General features: G+C 31.0%; 2 protein-coding genes across 2 annotated transcripts in view; one reads left to right on the forward strand and one right to left on the reverse strand.

The window, feature by feature from the left end:
• LOC143918630 (uncharacterized) overlaps window positions 1-23,353 on the reverse strand; it is a 176,785-nt gene that overhangs the window by 20,630 nt on the left and 132,802 nt on the right. The window contains exon 4 of the mRNA XM_077440572.1: window positions 9,300-9,489. Within this exon, the coding sequence (XP_077296698.1) occupies window positions 9,300-9,489 (190 nt within the window). The remainder of the gene's footprint in view (window positions 1-9,299; window positions 9,490-23,353) is intronic.
• Window positions 1-23,353, forward strand: part of LOC143919224 (uncharacterized) — a 196,868-nt gene that overhangs the window by 20,284 nt on the left and 153,231 nt on the right. The gene's annotated exons all lie outside the window — the stretch shown is intronic.

The following is a 23,353-nucleotide window of genomic DNA, read 5'->3' on the forward strand; positions in this document are numbered from 1 at the left end:
AAAATAGTCAAAAACATGCTATAGAACTAAAACTTTTTTATGTTGATGTATAAAATGATTAATAAGATATATATTGAACCCATTTGTATTGAGAACAGTTGTATTTTGATTAAAAAATACTGGTGTCTTACTTGACCCTGGTTCGATCTCGACACTCCGTCCTTCAAAGGTTAATATGCAGACTATTAAAGTAAAATATGCTGACTATTAATTAAAAAAAAATTGATGAAATTGAAATTTGTCTATGAAGTTTGGTTCATATTAAACGACAGATAATTAAAAACATCGTTTGATTTTGAAAATATTGATTTTTTAAGCCTTCAATTAAAATAGATCTAATTGTCATCAAAAATCAAATTTTCTGATGTCGAAATTTTCAATATTTATTTAAATTAAACTAAATTTTATAAAAAACACAATTTTATATTTTCTTCTTCTTATTTTTCTCTCAATAATTAATTGGAAACCTGTTTATATTAAACCTGTATATAAGTCAAAACAGCCAATTAAATTTTATATAAATACATATATATATATATAAAAACGTGTAAAAATTAATATGAAATTAATATTTTCTTCTTTCTTATTATAAACTTTTCACCAGAAAATGCGAAAATAATTGCCAAATTTATTTTACGCAGACATTAAATTTCCTTTATCAACAATTTCTCAGAAGCTAAACATGTACATAGTTAAAATTTAATAATAATTTCATCTGTTAAACTATCAAACATTTCATTATGATAATGAATAAAACATTGAGAGTCGAATTAAACTGAAATTAATATAAAGGCTTATTTTGATTTCATATCAAAATTTATGTTAACAAGACATATCTAATTCTTAACCACAATTAAAAGTACACAAAAAGTTGACCTCCCCTGTTCTATGTAGATAAAGGCAACATTCATCATTATACAAGTATCTGAGGGTCGACGGATATTGCAAACGAATGGAGTGACGCTTTCAGATTAACTTAAATGCAAGTTTCCCTTGTAATTAATCAGTTTTAAGGGAGGGGGGGGGGAAATAGGGGGTAGCATACGCCATCGAAAGGGTACAAGAGTGATGAATGTGCTTCATTAACGTACGCACATGTGAGTTTAATGATTGATTGATGGAAAGCAATAGTTCGACGATTTATAAAAAATATATAGATATAATGGAATAGTGGTTTTTCAATATTTACATATTTATGTACATATGTGTAATATATTTTGTGGATAGTCGTAAAAATCAATTTATGTACGCATTATATTATGCGGGTGATTCGTGGGTCACAATGGCACATATTGTACGCACGATTCGCAGAAAAAATAGTTGTAGATCCAAAAGTTTGTATAAAAAATAAAAGATTAATTTTAGCATACATACATACATACTTACATAGTCTTTTTATTGTATATATTTGAGATAGTAAATTGATTGTATTTATTTTATATATTCACAATAAAACTGTGCTATAAATATTAGACGAACACGTAAGAGTTTTCAAACTTTTGACTTACACGTACATGTGGACAGATATTAATAAATTATATTTTATATTGTAGTTTATTTATTTAAAAACAATGTATTTTACAAAAGGTAAATATTTTTATTTCTTTACATATAGTATGTGTTCAAATAATATCCAAACTGAATGTATGTAATATGTAATACGTAGTGCAGCAAATAAACGGGTGATTTTAAAATTTGCATATCTATTATTATATTAAAAAATTTTATATTTTGACACTTTTATAAGGATTAAAAATGTAGTACATAAAAAAAATCAAATAAAACATCTTAATAACTTGTATTTAAAATTTAATTAATAAAATAATATTCTAGAGCGCTTGAAGCGTTGTTCAAAAACAGCTATGCTGTTGTATGAAAGGTGCGGCACATTAACGGGTGATTAAAATCCATTCTATCTCGCAACGTTTTATTATTCGTCACTATTATTTTATAGCATAATTTGCGTGGTTTAGATATACGACAATTAATTATGATAGTATCAATTTGACCCGTGACGTATATTTGGCGATAAACGTGACAGACGATATCGTCTGTTTGTGCCGTTGAAGCTCAGAACGGTCACATCTAGAAGCTTGCGGGATCAAATCTTGAAATTAGGGTCAATTGTGAGAAATCAGGTCACAAATACGTCAAAACAAAGTGAATTGTGTTTAATAGAGGCTGAAATTTTCCCCGAATATCGATTATACGTGTGCATATCAAATTTTGACAATCGAAATCAATTTCAAGAATTAATTTGCAAGCAAAATTGTACGTTTGTATTAATATTTGACTCTCGGAATAGAGACTGTTCAGTTTGAATAATTCACGCTGTTTAATGTTTCGAATTGCTTCCCTCATGTTTATTAAAGTTTGTTAGGATAACATCAGAAAAACGATATTGAAATTCGTGGAAATTTTGTAGAACCTTTCGAGAATTCACAACAAAAAAAAGTGGAATTCCTCGGAAAATTTGGTCTAAATCCTAATGTTAATAATTCAAAGATTTTTTTGAAATGTTTGTTTCTAAATTAATATTAACTTGCGCATCAACAGATTTGGCTTTTGTTTATAACTCTTTCACAGCATTTATAAAGATTAAAGGTCATTATTCAAGGTATCAAAATATTGTTTAATAACGAACAGGATTTTATAAAATATAATATTTAAAGTTAATCACTTTTGTCAAATTGAATGATAGCAACAAAGGATTCTAAGATAATTAACAGTATTTCTATAGAATTAATTAATCAATATAAGTATAAAGGGATTCTAAGATTATTAACAGTATTTCTATAGAGGAAAATTGAACGTAAAATATATTTTTCTCTAATTTGTAGATAGAGATCTAACGATAGTCTTTTCAATGAACACCCTTAAAATAGCCCTCATTTCTAACTATTCAATTTGTTTCAGTCTCCCAATAAGAAAAAAAACTCTCCATGAAAGTTTCATAGTTTTATATTATTCGTTTGAGGATAAACATACATCTCTTTATGTACATATGTAAGAAAAATAAAAATTAATTTCATCTGAAAGCAAACTAACACGTATGTATTTAACCCTCTTTCACCGAAGTGGGCTAATTTTTACGTTTTTCGTAATAACTATGTGCTTTTCAAAGCTATACACCCTATATTTCTTGTATTCCTAGAATGAACTAGAAGAAATTTATTTTAATAGATTTTCTATGATTTATAAAAAGAGTACATCGTCAAAAAATACATGTATACATTTCTACGTTCCAAAGCATGATTTAAAGGCGGAAGCGATAAGTCATGTTTTTGACTGTTCGCTTGCATATTCTTGTTGATCGATGAATCAATGTGAGAGAAAGAGACAGCTTTATTTTCGTAAGCTATTGTTTTCGTCACTTTTGGCGCGTGGCTATTGAGTTATGCAGTCGCCTGTTGGCCTTACTTATGTTCGTTTGCCTTTTGATGCTTGTCATTATTTTTAAATACAAAAATAGTTAAAACCATGCTATAGGACTAAAACTTTTTTATGTTGATGTATCAAATGATTAATAAGATATATATTGAACCCATTTGTATTGAGAAAAGCTGTATTTTGATTAAAAAATACTGGGGTCTTATTTGACCCCGGTTCGGGATACTCGTTCGATCTTGACGCTCCATCCTTCAAAGGTTAACATAATGAAATCACCTTAGATTCACACTTTCCAGAAAGCGCTCTAATATTTGTATTATTTATTATCACTAACACTGCGCAAATAAATATCGAATTTTCGGAATGGATATATAATACAAAATACGCAGTGAAAAGACGCTCGAATTTACGCGGAAAGCATTAAAACGGAAAAAATTCAAATTCCCTATGGAAATATTGCACTGGATATCGGATAGCGTTCGTTTAAGTTAGAAGTCGCATTTGAATTTTGCACGAACGCGAATGGTGTACATTATTTGCAAAATAAAATTCTCTCTTTTTTAATCCTAGTCACACACACACACATGTGTACTTTGTACTTTTTACATGTGTAATTTAAATAATAGATGCAGCGTAGAGATTTTTACAATGCGCCATTTTGTTTTATATTTATTTCCCTTCGCGCGGTTAGGATCGGTCGGAAATCCTCATCTTTAGGTCGAATCGTATAACAAAAGTCGCAAAAAATAAACATCCTCAAGGACTTCAGAATGGATATATTGCTTTGTAGCTTACGAACACATTCTGGGCATTAAAGGAACACGTTTCAGGCCAACCGCTACAGGACAAGCCTTTCAGCGAGTTGGCTTTAATTAATAAACCCTTCTTTGATATTTATATTCTCAACTGTTTCGTGTATATGTGCATATATTTATATATGCAGTAGTTTTTAAAATTTATAAAAGCTTGACAGATCACTCCAACAATTGGGATATTTCTACTAACAAATTATTGTATTTCAATCAAACGAGAATTAGAAATATGTTTTCATAGATATAATGACAATTTAAACGTATTGAATTGGACAGTTCGTTCTAATTCCCTTTCCTAAAGTCTATTTTTAGCATCAGAATATCAAAATCTCATTAAAAAAATGATTCCATTGCAATAAAAGAAAGCTAAACATAAATCGATGCCGCAATTTGTACGCACGAAACACGCCAATTTAATATTTAACACGCCTATTTAACGGCATCGTATACATTTCTAATGCGAAAAGAATGCATCCGTAATTAGCGTGCAATTTTTTTACACTTAACAGTCCGGAAATATTTATTCAGTAATGCGTTTTGGAATTATTCGACACGAGCGTCATAACAGAGGAACGAACGTGTAATACGACTCGTTCGTTTTCCCTTTTGTTTCCCGCCTTTTCTCCCTTTTCCCTCGCTTTTCGATCGTAATATATGAGACGTGCCTTAAAAAAAATAAAAATAGACGCCCCCCGAAAACCGAGAGAAATAACTTTTATCGAAAAAGAATAAAAAGGCGCGTATCAAAGTAGGCTCGCTGTCAAATTTTCAATCACAAAAATCGATTTCGCTCACGCGCTATCATATCTGCATTGACGCAACCGAACTAAAATGTAGAAAGTGAAAGAAAATTAAAGGCGAATTTTCATTATTTATACGAGGAAGAAAGTTCTGTCGATAATCGCGTCGTAAATATTATATATTAGCTCGGGCGAAGTTCCGGAATGATTGATTTTTATTGTTTTCCGGAATCCGGTCAGCAAATCACCGTAACATACGACCCCAACTTTGATAGTTAAAAACCCGTCTTTTTTTTACTGTTCGTTATTAAATATGAGAAACTGATACCTAAGTGAATGCTGATAAATTTTTAGTGCCGCTATTTGGAAAAGTTTTTATGGAATTACATATATGTAGATATATGTATACACAGTAGGCTTCCAGACAGCCATTTTCTTTAATTAAAGTTTGTGAAGAATTCAGTGGAAACTGCATAGTGTGTTTTATTAATTTATTTGATACTAAGCATTACTCGGGTGGATGAAAGTTGAAAAAAAAGTTATTTTTTCTGAATTTTTAAAGCTCTAAGTTAGGATACCATTAGAAAATATATCAAATTGGGTGGTTCCAAATTTAAAATTTATATAGCAGACTAGCAGACAAAATAACAAAAAACTAACTTAATACAGTGGACACACTTCGTGAATTCACATTTTCATTTTTTAAGATATCTATATATGTAGGTCTTAAACTATGTATATGTATGTACATACATATATACGTTTTATAATATCATATTAAAATTTAAAGTAGGATTTTTTTTAAATACCATCTTGTTCAATCATTTGTATGTATACTACTAAAATATTTCCTTGCTTTTAAAAAACAAAATTAATTAAATCCCTTTTACAAGTCAAAATTTTTTCACTATGGCTTAAAATTTGTTTTGTCCTCAAAAAAAAACAAGTTACATTAACATACATTGACATATCAGATTTACTTAATGTTTGAATATTCGTGTAGTTAAAAATTAATTAAATTAAACATTTACTCTGTATGATTTGGACATTAAAATAGTGGTTTATTTATTTTTTAAACAAACCTGTTTTTTTTTGTGAAAGAACCTGAATGTTATATTTGAAATTGGCGAAGTCCACTTTTCTTCATTTCGAGAAAAATCTCGCAAAACATTAAACATGATGTTTTGCATTTAACAATATTAAAAAATACTGATGGCTTGTAATACTTTTATTCTGCATTTCAGAAATTCTGGACATATCGAATTAAAATAATTAATAACAATTTGTGATTTATATCAAAAAGAAATAGAGTTTTTGGAACTGAAAATTAGACTTCCGCCACTTTCAAATATATATATATATATATATATATATATATATATATATATATATATATATATATATATATATATATATATATATATATATATATATATATATATATATATATATATATATATATATATATATATATATATATATATATATATATATATATATATATTTATATATATATATGTAATGACTCGTATGTTATTGAAAAGATCGACTTTTGAATATTTTTCCTACAATCTTCACCATTTTTGGCGATTTCTTATTTATAATATTTTATTATATTTACAATATTTCGCCTCATTAAATTATCTATTAATTATTCATTCGTCTTATATGTATCACAGATGTACATTGTATATCCCATATCTACCACTATTCAATGCTTTTCTTCTTTGTCTTTATTTTGTTTTGATAGATACCTTTTTTGGTATCCATATTATGTATGTTATGTACGTTGTTTCTTTTATTTAATGAATATAATGTAGATTGTACATGTTTGTATTATAATGCAGAAGTTGTTTATATACATGATAATTATTTATTTTATTGTTTTGAAATATAAAAGATCTAGTAATATAAGAAAAATGTTTGAATCGGATCAAAATTTGTCATTTTTTTTATATGTACATATGTATGAACACGCATATATATATATATATATATATATATATATATATATATATATATATATATATATATATATATATATATATTTGCAAAAGTTGCGATTCCTCAAGATGTCACAAAACATTACAAGGGTTCGAAAACTTTAGAGGCAAAAATAGAAAGGGAAGGCGACGGAAAAGGTTGCCAACTACCCATGTACTTGCACTGATGTACAAGTTTTCAATTTCGGGGTGAAACTTTCGACGTGCCTCTATATACACACATATGTACATATAGTTACAATATGTATAGTAAAACAGTGCGTCAAAGAAAACTAATTTCATTACCCGCACAAGATTTAATAATGAAACGTAATTAGTTCCATTTGTCAAATTAAATATTCAAATTCCAATTTCGCAACTCACTATGTACAATAATGGCGGCTTGATTTTCTTCAATAATACAAAATGGCGGGCGTGCGCTCGCTAGCTAAATAAATACAATCAAGTCATTATCGACATTCGAGCGCTCCTCGAACATAATAGTAGGCCATAATTAGTTGAAATTTCGACGCACATAAATATAACACATGCGGATGGATTAATTGGATCGCATCTATGTGGATAAATCTCATTAATAGAAATGAAACGCGGAAGTGCGTCGTGAATATGAAAGCGTTCGCGTGCGAAACCCCGTAACCCGGAAACAAGGCAATCCTTTTTAGGTTTCAAATTTTCTAAGGTTTTACGAATAACCAAAGCGGCCCTTAAGCGGATTATGTTTTATTATTAGGACTGCGAGAGTTTGTTTCGCAACTACGGACGTTTCAAACGACACTGGAACGGAAGTCCATTGCTCGCCAAACTCCAGCCAAGCGGAGAGTGTCAATTTTGGCAAATGTTATTATTTGAAATAAAATCATTTTTTTACATTTCTCATATCAAAAGATTAAATATACTATACGAATTTATTTATAACTGGATATAAATTTAATTTAAACACAACTAAACGTAAATTTATTTCAAGTTCATCGATTGTTTTAAGCATGTAAACATGACAGCATCCTTAAGCGCTATAATTTAAATAAATAAAATCATTTTTTTACATTCCTCATATCAAAAGATTAAATACACTAAACGAATTTATTTATAATTGGATATAAATTTAATTTAAAAAGAACTAATCGTAAATTTATTTCAATTTCATCGAATGTTTTAAGCGTGTAAACATGACAGCATCCTTAAGCATAATTATTTAAATAAATATGATCATTTTTTTACATTTCCCATATCAAAAGATTAACTATACTATACGAATTTATTTATAATTGGATATAAATTTAATTTAAACACAACTAAACGTACATTTATTTCAATATCGACGAATGTTTTAACCGTGTAAACATGACAGCATCCTGAAGCGCAATACATAATTTAAAGAAATAAAATCATTTTGTTACATTCCTCATATCAAAAGATTAAATACACTTAACGAATTTATTTATAATTGGATATAAATTCAATTTAAATACGTCAATTTATTTCAATTTCATCGAATGTTTTAAGCGTGTAAACATGACAGCATCCTTAAGCACAATAATTGATCAATGATATTATAATCCGGCGAAAACACCGCAATATTAATCCTGGTTAAAATTAAACGACAATATATCCTCTTAAACGACATTAATCCTCTTAAGGTGCTCGTAAGCCGCGTACAAATATTTGCGATGTTGCAATTGTGAAATACTATTGCTTTCCATTGACTTGAATATGAATACAAGTTGGTTACATGTTTTCTAAAAAAAAACTGCTATCGCTCGTCGTAAAAGTGATACGAATTAATTTTTCCGCACAACATGTCCAATTTCAACATGACTCTTGTTAACTGTAGCTTTGTATTTATTTTTATTTGTCCAATATTGGTGGAATTTGTCACCTGTCACGTGCTGACGCACATATGGCGCGAGAATAAATTGCAACGAGTCCATTTCAAAGGGTTTTATAGATTGAATACGTTTTGAATCGGAGTATTGCGAATTTCGATGATAACGAGCGATTTTGCAGAATGAAATATAATATAATAAAAAATGTAATTTGAACATTTCATGAAACGTTTTGTTCTGTACATTTTTCATAATAATTGAATTCCTGTCTCTATTTGTATCGCTTTCATTTATAAATTCACATGGACTTTTAATATTGCAGGATAGCTTTGTAATATTCATATACTTTTTTAGATATATTTATGTATGTACATGATAATGATATACATATATAAACAAAAACGTTGAATATTATTACATTTTCTGAATACTCTTGATATATATTCGCAATTTTCTGTAGATTCGACTGGCATGCGTTTTCAAGCAAAAAAAAGCTTCCTAGAAAAGTTTACTCATATATTTTGTACTCACAGTTCGATTTCCCAATCCTCGAACTCTGCACAGCAGCCGAACCGGTTGTCCAACCAAACCGGTTAAATTTGTAGGTACTCCTAGGTCAAAGTAAGGTGAAGTACCCACTGCAGGTTGTTCTTGAAGAAACTCGGTCAGGAAGCGTCTAGAAGCACTTCCGCTCGTATTTCCAGCACCACTTCCTCCTCCACTGTCACACACTGGAAAATAATTAAAATACGCTTGTTATTATAAATTCAATTATTAATAAATAAAAATAAACATACAACGCTTCAATTGAAATACACATTGAATTTGCTGTTGCGAAACTATAGAAGTTCACACTCCAAAAAAGTTTGAGTGGATAAAATATGAATAGTTATTATTTAGACGAGCAAAAAACCCTGAACTAGGGCGTTCGTAGTTCACTTTCAATATTTATTTTTGTTTGGGTTTTCCCCGTATGTAGATTATCCTTGTGAAGTTTTTACCCGACATGCGTTGTTCAGATTTCATCTTGAAGTACTCTCGAAGTCGCGAGCATGCGAAAGATAATCGGATAAGGCGACGCTTGATTTATGAGCCTTTTACTTGGTAGGGTATAGGATAAAAGAGAGATAGAAATAGACAAGGGAGGAAAGAGAGAGTCCAGATCTGGAGGATAGTATTTTTCCGGTTGAGTAACAAGAGGTGACATTGCTAAACCGCAATTCCCGGATGTTTGAAACCGCACGTCGGGAAATTAACTGTCCCTTCCCTTTGTGAGACGCAGCGTTTTCTAAATGATTTAAAACTGCATTTTATCCAATTTTTGTCACGTTGGGTTTGAAGTTGGCTTAATTTATGACCATTTTGATGGAAAGATTAGTTAAAAATCGGCCAAATTATAACGCAATACGCTCAATGCGTGGGAAATGAACGTTCATCTGGATAAATCAGTTTAATTTTAAAGTTTTTTTTTGGTATATATCAAATAAATATGAATTTAGGCTTTTCTCTTCAAGTTATTGTTACATGTTCTACAAATCATTTTACTTCAACTCTTTGTGCGCATTTTTAAAATTAAAAATGTACTATTTACTATATTTTTGAACTAAAGACGTACAATTTCACAATGTGGTATTAAACATCATATGTTTAAAGTTAAAAATGTTCGAAACTTCGAAAGGCGAAATTAATTTTATTGAATTCACACCCGAAGAAGATTTATGCGTTTAATTTCACACGCACCATATTCTTTCTCGTATTACATTCAAATTTGAACGAATTCAATTCATGTTTCGAAACAATCCAAAAATGTGAGAAATTAAAAACGTAACACGATTTTGCCCGTGAGGATTTCGGTGTTTATAACGTAAAATATTCCATGCTCAATTTTGCGCATTCAGAATATGATTTTCATCGCGAGCATTCCTTATCATTAATAGATAAATAGATAAAGTGAATTTTACATATGTATAAGGCATTCATTGATATTAGAATCGTGTCACTGACAGGTTGTTGTTAAATTAAATGCTGAATCAGCACAATTAAATTTTGATCGGAATCATTTTAAACAAACAAATATCACGTCTGTGCCCATTATTTCATCATTTGTTGAAATATAATGAACAACATTAGAATATTCGCAATACTTAAGTTGCGCAATAATAAGTTATACTTATGTATATTTGTAAAAGCTAACAATGTGGCAGCACCCTTTAAATCTCGTTTGCTGTTTGACGCCTCGGAAAATTCGCAGTCATATTTTACGTGGCTTCGCTGTTTTTATTTTAATTCTTTCTAAATTGGATTTGGTCCTTCGAAGCGTGTGGACCTCGAAATTCGGTGGCCAACTCAATTTGACCAACTCGGGCAAAGTTGGCTCCGGGTCTTGATTAAGCCGACATTGGCCGTCGACGAGCACTCGCTTGAAAAGTTTAAAAATTCGTGGGACTACCGGGAAAAAGGCTAATATCGAACGTACCGAGTTTCTAACAGCGTGCTCGGAAAAGCGGATAGAGCACGGGAAAACTATCGTGCGGAAAACGCCGGATTTATATCTTCAATTTGAATATACTTTAATGAAATCCCAGAATTAAAATCGAGTCACTTTTGCCAGTAGTGTGTAAATAAACTTTCGAGAGGGGATTTTGATGGAAAAAGTCATTTTTTTTTTTTTTTGACTAATAAAAGTATACTTAAAGAACAACTAATTTGCTTTAGTTGTAATTTTTATACACGTATGAAGTGTATTAACCCTCCCTTACCGAAGTTGGGTATGCAAGTGCCCCAATTTTTACGTTTTTCGTAATAACTATGTGATTTTCAAAACTGATTTAAAGGCGGTAGCGATAAGTCATGTTTTTGACTGTTCGCTTGCATATTCTTGTTGATCGATGAATCAATGCGAGAGAAAGAGACAGCTATATTTTTGATAGCTATTTTTTTCGTCACTTTTGACGCGTGGCTATTGAGTCATACAGTCGCCTGTTGGTTTTATCTATGTGCGTTTGCATGTTGATGCTTGTCGTTATTTTTTAATACAAAAATAGTCAAAAACATGCTATACGACTAAAAATTTTTTACGTTGATGTATAGAATGATTAATAAGATATATATTGAACCCATTTGTATTTAAAAAAGCTGTATTTTGATTTAAAAATACTGAACACTCGTTCAATCTCAACTCTCCGTCCTTCAAAGGATGATATGAGAGCGTTAATTTGTACAACTGCCTACATTTCCTAATACAAAATAATTAGAAATTCAGAATCGTGTTGTAAAATATAAAGATAATCATCATGTACAATTCAAACATATACGTTTGAATATAGAAACTATAGATACCATCCTTATATATCGATTCCACGCATTATATTGTATGACAGCACTTTATGTATTTGTAATGTAACGTAATGCCTAAAATGCCGGCAGGTCGCAGCGAACTTGCTTTATAATTGTAAACTAACACTGGTTGTAATTAAATTTCCGGTAATCGAAAAGCAATTATGCAAAACTATACACCGAAACGACCAAATAAGCCCGAGAGGCTGAGTAAATTTGCCCGTGAAATGTATTTCGTTTGATACCGAAACCGTTCACCACACTTTTGTTGGGAAAACTGAATAATTCGAACATACATATTTAAAAACGGTCGAGTGAACACTCCATTTGCATAACGGACGACAAATAGTCAACGAATTCAATTCGATAAATCAGAAAGGGTGTGGGAGAATGAATTGAGGTGAATATATATGTTATGTAAGAGTCTATAGAATACAAAATCATACCTTGATAATCAAAAAAATATGCACAGATGTGGAATAATCTGTAAACAGAATACCTGATTAGATGTATTCAGGAAATAAATGAATGTGAAATAAAAAAGTATTCATTTATTTAAATTTTCATATAAAAAAAATAGGTTGAATTCTATTGAAATAAATGGCAATATAAAAATGAAATACGACACGATTTCGATACGTTATAATAATCATAAACTTTTTATATGGGTTTTAAAATGGACTTTTATATAAAAATTTATGTACACACTTATGTATGTATATGTAAGTATGTTCATATATAACATGTTTAAATAATGATTTCAAGTACCTAGTATACGTTTGTACGTAGGTTTAATGATTTAATATGAATTCGAGTTAATTTTATGACTGCTTTTAATGATTGATTCAAATTTTAGAAGTTAATTATGGTTTTTGAAATTAAGGAATTTATTTTGCGTGTATAATACAATCGAAGTTTGATTTTCGAGTTTATGTTTTATGATTTTAAGCCGCTATGTAAGGTTTACATTTATAAAACAAAGAAATATTGAGTTTCATTATGCAAAAGATGTTTGTAAGCCGGAAATATTCATTTGGAAGGGTATTTTTCAAATTTTCCTTCAATATTTTCAAAGATGTAATATATATCTATGTTTATTTTTTATAGAAAAAGTGCTCATCCGATTTATTGACTATAATTAAACCAATTTTATATATTTACCTAAAATAAAAACAAGAAAATATGTATTTGTTTCATTCAAAATTATATTTCTGAAAGATTAACCGGCGATCGTTTATGCATCACGATAAAAAGCACGTTTTAAATAATTGGGTGGAATTATCCTTAATAAGATTTTATTTCAATTCTTTCCCCACCTACCCTCTTGAAAGCTTTCATAAAGTTCGCTTTATTTAGCCGTCGAGTTTTTCCTGATGCTGGAAAATTGTCGCTGACGACGCCTGCGAAAGACTCGCAACAGATTTATGCGCAAACATTAAAAACAAGTTACAAGCAGATTATTTCATATCTGTTTATCACAAGCGGTAAAATAAAAAACAATATATACATAAATGCCTACTATTAATTTTCTACTCACCAATTTTCTTCTTAATATTAACATATTCATTCATACATTCCATGCATATGTGTAGATATTGCGAATAGATAATAGCAATACTTATACTTATTCGGCATTGTAACTCTAAAACTTTATTACTACAGCTGCACATTATTACTACAGGGTGGGTCAAAAGAGAGTCTTTTTGAGGACGATTCTTTTATTTGTGTTCGGAGGCCACAAAAGCCGCTCGGCGATATGAGCAGTTGGGGCTTTCGAGTGGAAGTCTCATGTTTACACTCGAAACTTGGGTATTGGGTTCTGAGTGTTGGAGAAGGCGACAACTTCATAAGTTCACATATATGTATTATATTCAGTATATATTATACATTCCCACATGTGTAGGTCTTTGTCGCCCAGAAACACACAATTCGCACGCGGAAAATTCAAACCACCCGCTTTCCAACGCTTTCCCACTTCGCACGCCTACGTTTACTTATCATTTCTCAGGTAAACATCCGGTAGGTTCGGGAGAATGTACATAGGCATAGAATTGTATATATACATATATTGTATGTGTTTAGAATATCGGCTTATGTCTCAAATGAAGTATATCGTATGTATATGTGTGAATGTAAAAACGAATTGCACAGTTGGAAAAGATATTAAAAAAAAAATGCCAGTTTCGATAAAAGTTTTGCTTATCGTCAGCTAAAATACCAAATAAGGTAGCTTTTAATTGAATAATTGTGACGAAATATATGATATTAATCCATTATATTCAACGTAATCGTATCAATACGTATTGTATGAGAGACATCCGTATATATGACATGTGTAAGATACAATTTATCTCCTTGGCTAAGGTCAAGTCTCGAGATGCGAACTAATCAAGAGAAAGAGAAAGCGTTCTAGATTAATAAAAATATATAAAAACAAGCGTGGGAAAAGTGGACGAGAATAATTCGTGAGGGGAAATTCTTGCGTGCGTTTTCCCCCTAATGTGATATTGTGTCACATTCAATGGCAGACGTGAATAATCACTGACGTAAAACTGACGCCAAATTGAGCCTGAAAATAGTCTGAAATAATCTGAAAAAAATATAGAGCGACATGGCCAAGTCTGCGATAGAAAGCCTTCTTCACTTTACGATACTAATATTTTACATGCGGCAGCAAAAGAAAATTGTTGAAAGACAGAGAAAGATACTGTTCTCCATATTTGACAGGCCAACCTTGACTCAGAGAAACTTTCACATTTTCGCATCCCCTCGTATTCCTTTTTTTTCATTCTGAAAAGGAGTTATTTTCCAGGGGAGTCGATACATAAAAACCTGAGGGACATAAAGTGTTATGAATATAGAATGAGGCTGTGCTTCTGCTCACTCTACATATTGTAAGGCTCTAACGAAATTTCAATATTATGATACTACTATAGGCATATAAAAAGTAAAGTGTAACCGATACTATCATAAGCAAATAGTCCAACATGTTCTATATACATATATTCATTGTAAATAGTATATATCAGTCAATCCAATTTCGAACAAAATTCAAATGGAAAATTAATATCGCACCTTCTAAAACTAATTACACATATATAAGTTCGCTCTACTTTAATTCATAGCATAAATCACTACGGTTACATTTAATTTACAAATGCCACAGAGACAGATAGTATCACCTTAGCCAGTCCGTTCAATTAGCTAATTCACCGTAATTAAAAACACCCCATGTGAAAACGAATACGTTTTTCTTCTGGTGCGATTTTTTTCACTCGAAAATTACACACCCGTGCGCAAACATTACACGAGATTAACATTTGCGCCCTCACCTGATACAATGTGGAAAATTTTGTTTTTCCGATGCATATACATAGCCGTGCTGGAAAAAAAAGTCATAATTCCATAAATAGCGCTCGCCGCGTTTCAGACAGGATATTACCGAGGCAATTTAAAAGGATTTTTCACTGTCTGCGTATCCTTCTCACGCTGAGTGTACGGACCCCTCCCCCTTTTGGATTTTTTGCGTGTTTTGTTATTTTTTCCATAATAAAAATGATTTATGTCGCCGACATAATTGTGCCATGTCGTTCTCGAATGCCGACAAATGTGTGTGTGTGTGTGGGTTTTTCGCGAAGAAAATTGCGTGCAGAATTTATTTCAATATTACTCACTAGTGAACTGTATAGTTGGAGTTAATAAATCAATATTCAACACCAAGTACATTGTGCGTGTCCTAGAACAGAACAGCAATCAAAAAGTAGTGACTTTTGGCACTTAATTTACGACTGACTTAACAATTGAATTGAAATGTATAAGAAATGTTCTAATTATAACGTCAAAGTTATGATTTTTAAGATTATATCCTTCATATGTATGTATATATAAAATAAAAACTATCATACATACTTAAATATCATATAAGCTACTAGCCGAAATTCTTGTCGTTGTTTGAGCAAATGAAAATTTTTATTGGAACTTAAATGAAAAATATTATTATACATTGCAAGTTGTCGATTTTCATTTCAGAAAATCAACACAAACCCAATATATTTAATGAATTCTGAACATACATAAAATAAATCCCATAAAATTAAATTAGAAATGCGTTTATACTGGAGTTTGAGAAGCAAGCTAAAGATCGATAATTTTTCAATGTCTGTTAAGACGATAAAATAGCATCCAATGTAATTTTTTTTCATTTTATATTATATCGTTAATACGATAATATAGATTTAAAAATTTAAACTCAGAGATCAGAGCTATAAATGAACTGAAAACCGATGTTAATTGATCATTTTTATGATTTTTATCAACTTTGATCAGCTATTAGCAGTTATTTGTTTTTCACTATTTTTTTATGAATTTATTACAATCTAGAAAGTTTTTATAACTTGTTTTAAAAATTTAAAAATTTGCTGTTATCAATGTAAATTGGATTATTAGTCACATTTCGGTGGTCACAAAGAAAATTTTTGCCATTCAAATCGCGAATACGCTTTTTTTGGCACTCAAGTTCTCGTTTGTATGATATATCTTTAGTATGTTGGACTTTTCGGCTACCAGATGTTCCGTTATAGAGATTTTAGTGACTTTGTGACTAATAATCACCGAACCGTTATCAATGTACCCTTTGTAACATAAAATACGTGTGTATTTATAGTAGATATAATCAAATAAAAAGAGATACCTAGTACATAATTATGAATAATTCATACAATTTAAACGGCATTTCAATTCATGAAACTCTCTCAAACACATAGGCAATTTATAAAATACATAGACTAAATTTCCAGGAACATAAAGACGAAGTTCTATTATTGGTCACGCCAACTCAAGTGGGTTTCGCAAGCGAGCCAAAAGCAGAAGACTCCTACAGCTTTGATTCGTTTTTTTTTCATCTCGTCGAGAAACGGAATCGCTTCGAGGCTCGTATGCCAGAGGTTAGCGGCAGCCCTTCGTCGAGCCTAGGGTGGTTTTGAGGGTGGTTTTGGGGTGTTTGGGGGTGGTTCAGACGGAGGCTTCAACCGCTCATGAATATTGATGTTGCGGTGTGAATCCACCGAGCCACTCAGCCAACGCGTTCACCTCTCGCCTCGTGTATCGTCGCCTCGTAGTTTTTCACCGGAAAAGCCGTGGAAATTCGGAAAAATGCGATAGAGTCTGCAATGGGATCGATGGGGTCACAACTTGCGTAATATGTCGACAGGGACGAATTAATAAAGGACATGTTTATTTGAAGCTACAACAGTTCTGTTTTTTTATTTTATTTACATACATACATACATACATATGTATGTATATTTGTACATACATTTGTACTTTTAAAATAAATCAAATGCATTTCTTCAAATCAAAATCCTCATTTAATATAATGTATAAGCCTACTAAAGCTTTAACAAAAATCTAACACGATAAGTCTACAGAGTGCAAGTGCATCGCTTTTTCATGCGCTTTCGGAAAGTTCCGAGTGGGATAGGAAACGAGATAGCATTCTGGTGAAGATTAGGGACGTCCAAAAAGTAAAAGAATAAAAAAAAGCACAGATATATATAAGTTCAGTGGTGTATACGGTGCATGTGATGCAGTGCAATGCAGTGCAGTGTCTGGCTGCAGTCCAATGCACGTTGCACACATCCTGTCGGACTAATGCTGCGACAAACGAGGGCAGATTAAACCCTACACACACCAAATGAATGCTAATTGTCTGGCATTGGGGTATTTTTTGCACACCCCCGTTTCCAATTTTGTGCTTGAATTTCTTCCGCGCCGAGTCGATCGATTTATTTATATATATTTTTGACGCAGAATTACGTATATTCGTAGCTGTAATACCTATGTTAATTAAATTAAAATTGATTTTAATTCAAGATCATGTCTGTATATATTGTAAAAATAGAATAAACATTTGGCCTGAGATTTATCAAAAGAGAAATAGGGTTTTTGCCTACGAAATTAGTTGTAGCTAGAGATGCTCTGACAGAATCTATGTATCTATAAGATTCATATAAATAAACAAATATTTAAGCTTCCATTCTGAGAATGCAATCTGTCAAATGCAATTTCGAGAACATGTTAAAATAATCGAAATTATTGTTAAGTTATATACTGAAGGTGTTAATTATGTAATAATATATACTACATTTTGTATTGTCTGAATACCTACATATATGTATATGATTTTTTAATCTCACTTGACCTAATTTTTGCCCTATAAATTTGTGTATCATTTTTTGCAAACATCATGTATATTTATCACACTATGATATATTCGTTATCTCTATCATGTGACGTCGAGCTGTAAAGGTTGATAAATAGTGTCAATTTAGCTTAAAAATATGAAAGCGAGACCTATTGTTTGATATTTTACTATTTCAAACATAATCTTTATATATTACATATCTACATATAATAATGAATTTGTCGAATAATATTTTTCAAATGTTTGTGTTCAATTGGTCAATAACTTGACTAAAATTATTTTGATAAACGGTCAGTAAATGTAACAGATGGTTTTTCATACGGGGCTATAGACGGAGTGATTAATAATTATAATTTATTTTAAATAATTTTAATTTCAGTCAAGAATTCAAATTTAAATCTATTTTACTTCGACAGTTGGTTCATATCTTGTATGTTTGTATTTTATGTATAATGAATTGATTCTTTGAAATCGAAAACACAAGTGGTGTTTTTAGTATTCTATTTTACTATTTTATTAATTTTAAAATAAATGAAATCACTGTTTATTTAAAAATTACTAATCAATGTATGTTTATGTAATGTTTGACCAAAATTGTTGATGTCTTTTGATTTAAACTTTTGACTGTTTATTTTCCATATCTCAAGTTGACTTATCAATGTCACAGTTACATAATATATATGTCACAATAATCATATTACATAAGTCATGTAGGTAAGTTAGGAGAAATATTTATTGAGGCCAACAATTTAAATTGTCAGTTTTTTTCAACGATTGGTGAGTAAGTTGGATAAAAGTGAACTATATAAACGAACGATCAGTTAGTCGCTTATTGTTTTTAGTATTTTTTGATAAACGAACAATAGTTAAGCACCCACTAATCTTAATGATCATCTAACTATATTTACTGACCAAATAACAACAGGCTTATTTAATGTACATGTACATACATACTATTATATAAAGTAAATAATGTATGTTTGTGATACAAAATAGCATTTTTTATGATATAATCCAACGGAAAATAAAACAATGCTGTAAATTTGCAAAGAACAATGTCGCGTTTATAAAAAGAAAAGTTGATTTTCCGAGATCGAATTAAGTTTCTGAATATGCGTTTGATGAATGTCGAGGTTGCCGTATACGAGAACATAATTACAATATGTAAATGTAATTTTGCGACGTTTCCAAACAATTTTCCCGACGAAATTGTATCTTATTAGATACAAGAGGACACGCTCGCCGACAATGAGAGGTGAAATTCTACCAAACGATATGAATCATCAAATCATCTAAAACGGTCGCATGTTTCCGATGCATAAAAGTCGTTCTTTGTATTTGTACAATTATTTGTACCGTTTCTGTTTATTTTTTTTTTTGGTTCGTTTTCAGCTCTGTATTCGTAACTATTCCACTCTGAAATGGTTTTTTAGAAATGTTGGCGATAGAATCTATTCGCCGGCTCGCTCGACATATCATCACGCTATATTTCGTTTAACTAAATAATACAGATGTATATTGTACTCCGTTTACCGAGAGAAATTAACGAATAACACGAATTTTATGCAAACTCACATTTTTATTAGGGTGACTTGACAAATTTTCGCGTATGCTTTCAAGTGTGACTTTTTCGTAATTATTTTAATTGTGCCGAAATGGCGATGTTGGACATTTTATTGTGATTTATTTACATAAAATTAACTGGTGTCATTCTATATACCACTGCTGTTCATTATTATGCTGATTATTATTAATTACATATTCACCACAGAATTTTCAATTTCCAATATGAAAATTTTGTTTAATGACAAGTGTTTCGTATAAATAAAAAATAAAAAGACAATAATCGTATGATTATTACTGTATCTATGTACGTAGTAGCAATAGGTGAAGTTTTGTATATCATGCAAAAATTCAAACTCAAGTTTTTGACTGATTCAAACTTAGAATCGATCACTGATCACGTTTTCATGATCTAGAAAAAATGTATGTGTTTCTGTGTATTTTGGGGATTTTTTAATCACCGTTAGTCCTATCGAACTGAAACTTAGAATCGGTTACTGAGATTGGTACCTTCCCTTATAGATGTCCTCTTTTTTGAGTTTTTGAATTCAAAAGACAATAATCGTATGATTATATGATTTTTTTTGTTAGTTGTATTAATAAAAAAATCCAGCAGTGTGGCTTAATGGTAGCGAGTATATTTAGCACCAAGTGATCAGTGGGTTCGATCCGCTATACTGCTGGTTAGATTTGGGGGTGTTTGTGACTCCAAATCGATCGTTGCTTATCAGACTTTGCCAATTTTATCTGATCATTGTTGAAACAGTTCCTCAAAACTGGCAAAACATATTTCCTGTTGTCACAAATCTTCTGTATTTATTTTATGTACAATTTGTAAAAATTATGTATAAAATCTAATTCCATAGATGTCTCAATGGATTAATTCTGTAATTAATTATTATTTCGTGTTCTTCAGCTTCTGGAAATACAGTGATTTTTATAATAACAAAATGCTGCATTGTATGTAATTAATTGTCCAGGAAGACGCATTGGGGTCTTCCTGTCAAGCCTTCCTGATATATATCTATGTAAAAATAAATAAAATAAAATAATCAACAACACGAAAAATATGAACAACGATTAAATATAAAAATATCTCAATGATTGTGATGCTTTAGAAAAAATCAGGTCTGGTGGGTAATGGACGACGCGACAACTGGGCAACGTGACAAGTGGGTGAGGCGTCTTCTGGGTCATCTATTCCCCTCCCTCTCTCTAATATGTTGATTGATGCAAGCAGTGTATATACTTGTGGTTTGTAATCAGTATTTGTATGCTTACACTGCATAATGTGTTTGGATAGTTTGCCATAGTGTTTATTTAGAGTCACCTGTCATGGAGCTATGGCATATACATACATATGAAAACTGCCTCGTCCTTGTATATTATATAAAATCCCGCGAATCACATACAATTGGAATATATAGACGTAAAAAATACATCGTAATCAGGTGCAGGAGTGTGTGGCCATCCACAAAACGCTAAAAGGAATAATGGAAAAACATGTTAGAGTAAACCGCTTAACATAAGCCGTAGAGGCGCCGTAGAAAGCCACCAAGGCCCCGGGATTCGGGGGGTACAGGCTCGCTCGTAAATCATGGGGCCCTTCCAGACCACGCACCACAGCATCCCCTTTTCCCATATTGTCCCGAGATACACGCGAGCGTGTGTGGGGACCCTTAGTCTGGGACCCCTTTAAGGTCCCTCTCTCGGGGGACACCGCGGAACGAACCCGCACTCGAACGCCGGATTATTACACATGTGTATATTTAAAATATAAATATATATATATATATATATATTTTCACTCTTAATTATTTTCTCGCCGAGTATCCAATTAAAATTGTCGCGTCGTTAATTAAAAGCGAACGTCGCGTATGACGGATGTCAGGTGTGACGACGTGTTATACGTAACCAGACGGGTGTGCGGTTTTACAATTAAAATTATACAAATTCAGACCGTGTCGAAAGGTGTAATTCCAAATTGGCTCTGGAATACAGGAAGTGTAACACATTTTAATTTGAATGTGTTTCATACAAATGAAGCCTGCTGAAAATGAGCTTAGGCAACTATACCAGTCTCCTACAGTAGGTCTTGGAAAATTTTGCAGGCGAATATCAAATATAATTTATTCAGAAGATTTTCTAGCAATATTAAATTTTTAATTAGCATCTGGACGAAATGTCGTGCTATCATATATTATAATTTATTTTATTGTAATTAAGTAGAAAATTCAATTTAATCAAACCAAAATATATTCTTTAGTGTTAGAAAGCATAAGCCAAATTCAGATCTGAAAATCCCCTCTGGAGAAAGTCTGAAATGGCAGTCAGTAATAAAATATTTAGGATTAAAGTTCGATAAAAGAATGAGATGGGCACCTCACATTGAGGGAGCGAAGTGCAAGGCGATGCGGGGTATATCCTCAATATACCCAATATTTAATCGCCATAGTTCTTTATCAACTCAAAATAAAATAAAATTATATCGCGCGCTTATATTACCATTATTAACCTATGCTTCACCTGCATGGAATAACGCCTCAAATACTAACCTTTCCAAGCTCCAAATAATACAAAATAAATTCCTAAAAATAATTTATAATACACCCATATATGTATACTAACTTGAAAAACTGCATGCCATAAATAATATTCCGTTTATTACAATCATTACTAACAAACTAACCAGTAGATTCTATGACAGAATCACTAATAACCATACTAACACACTGGTGAAGAATCTCGGTGATTACAACAAAATGCCTATACCCTTCAAGTATAAACACAGATTACCTAAACACAATCTGCTTTATGTCGTCGACTTTAGAGAGTCTTTAATTAATATAATGTATTAGATGTATTATGAGCATTTATAAGAATTGTAAATATGTTTTTGAGCTCTTTTTCCTATTATGCTATACATTAGCATTAGGATAATATAATACTATGATTACTAATAAAATAAAATAAAAATTGTAAAATAGAAAATGATCAGTAGATCAGTAGCTATTAAAATAGATATAAGATGTCTTGTGAACATAATTAAGTAATAATAAAAAGCATTTAAAAATCAAAATCAATTAGCATCTGGAAGAAATGTCCTGATATCACATTATATGATTTATTTTATTGTTATTACGTTCCAAATGTTTTATTTTGATCTTTTGTCGAAAAGTGTAGGTCCCCGCCATCTTGGGTTGAAGTGATTCGTGTTGTAGTGCATAAAATATGAACGTTGAACTTAAATTATCAGAAAATATTGAAATACTTAGCTGAAATCTGTACCATTTTCAGATAAACCGATTTCTCCCACTACATATGACTTTTAGCATTGTTATTAGTTTACTAGTGCTGTTCTCGATGAATTATCATCGCATGGGTTATGGCATATTACGTTACTAAATAAAAAAAAATTAAAAGAAATGTGTCGGTGCTGTGTTCGATCCGCATGTGGTCGTATTTTTTTCAAATATATTTTAAA

Source organism: Arctopsyche grandis, chromosome 11, assembly GCF_051622035.1.
Source record: "Arctopsyche grandis isolate Sample6627 chromosome 11, ASM5162203v2, whole genome shotgun sequence".
Taxonomy (NCBI): domain Eukaryota; kingdom Metazoa; phylum Arthropoda; class Insecta; order Trichoptera; family Hydropsychidae; genus Arctopsyche; species Arctopsyche grandis.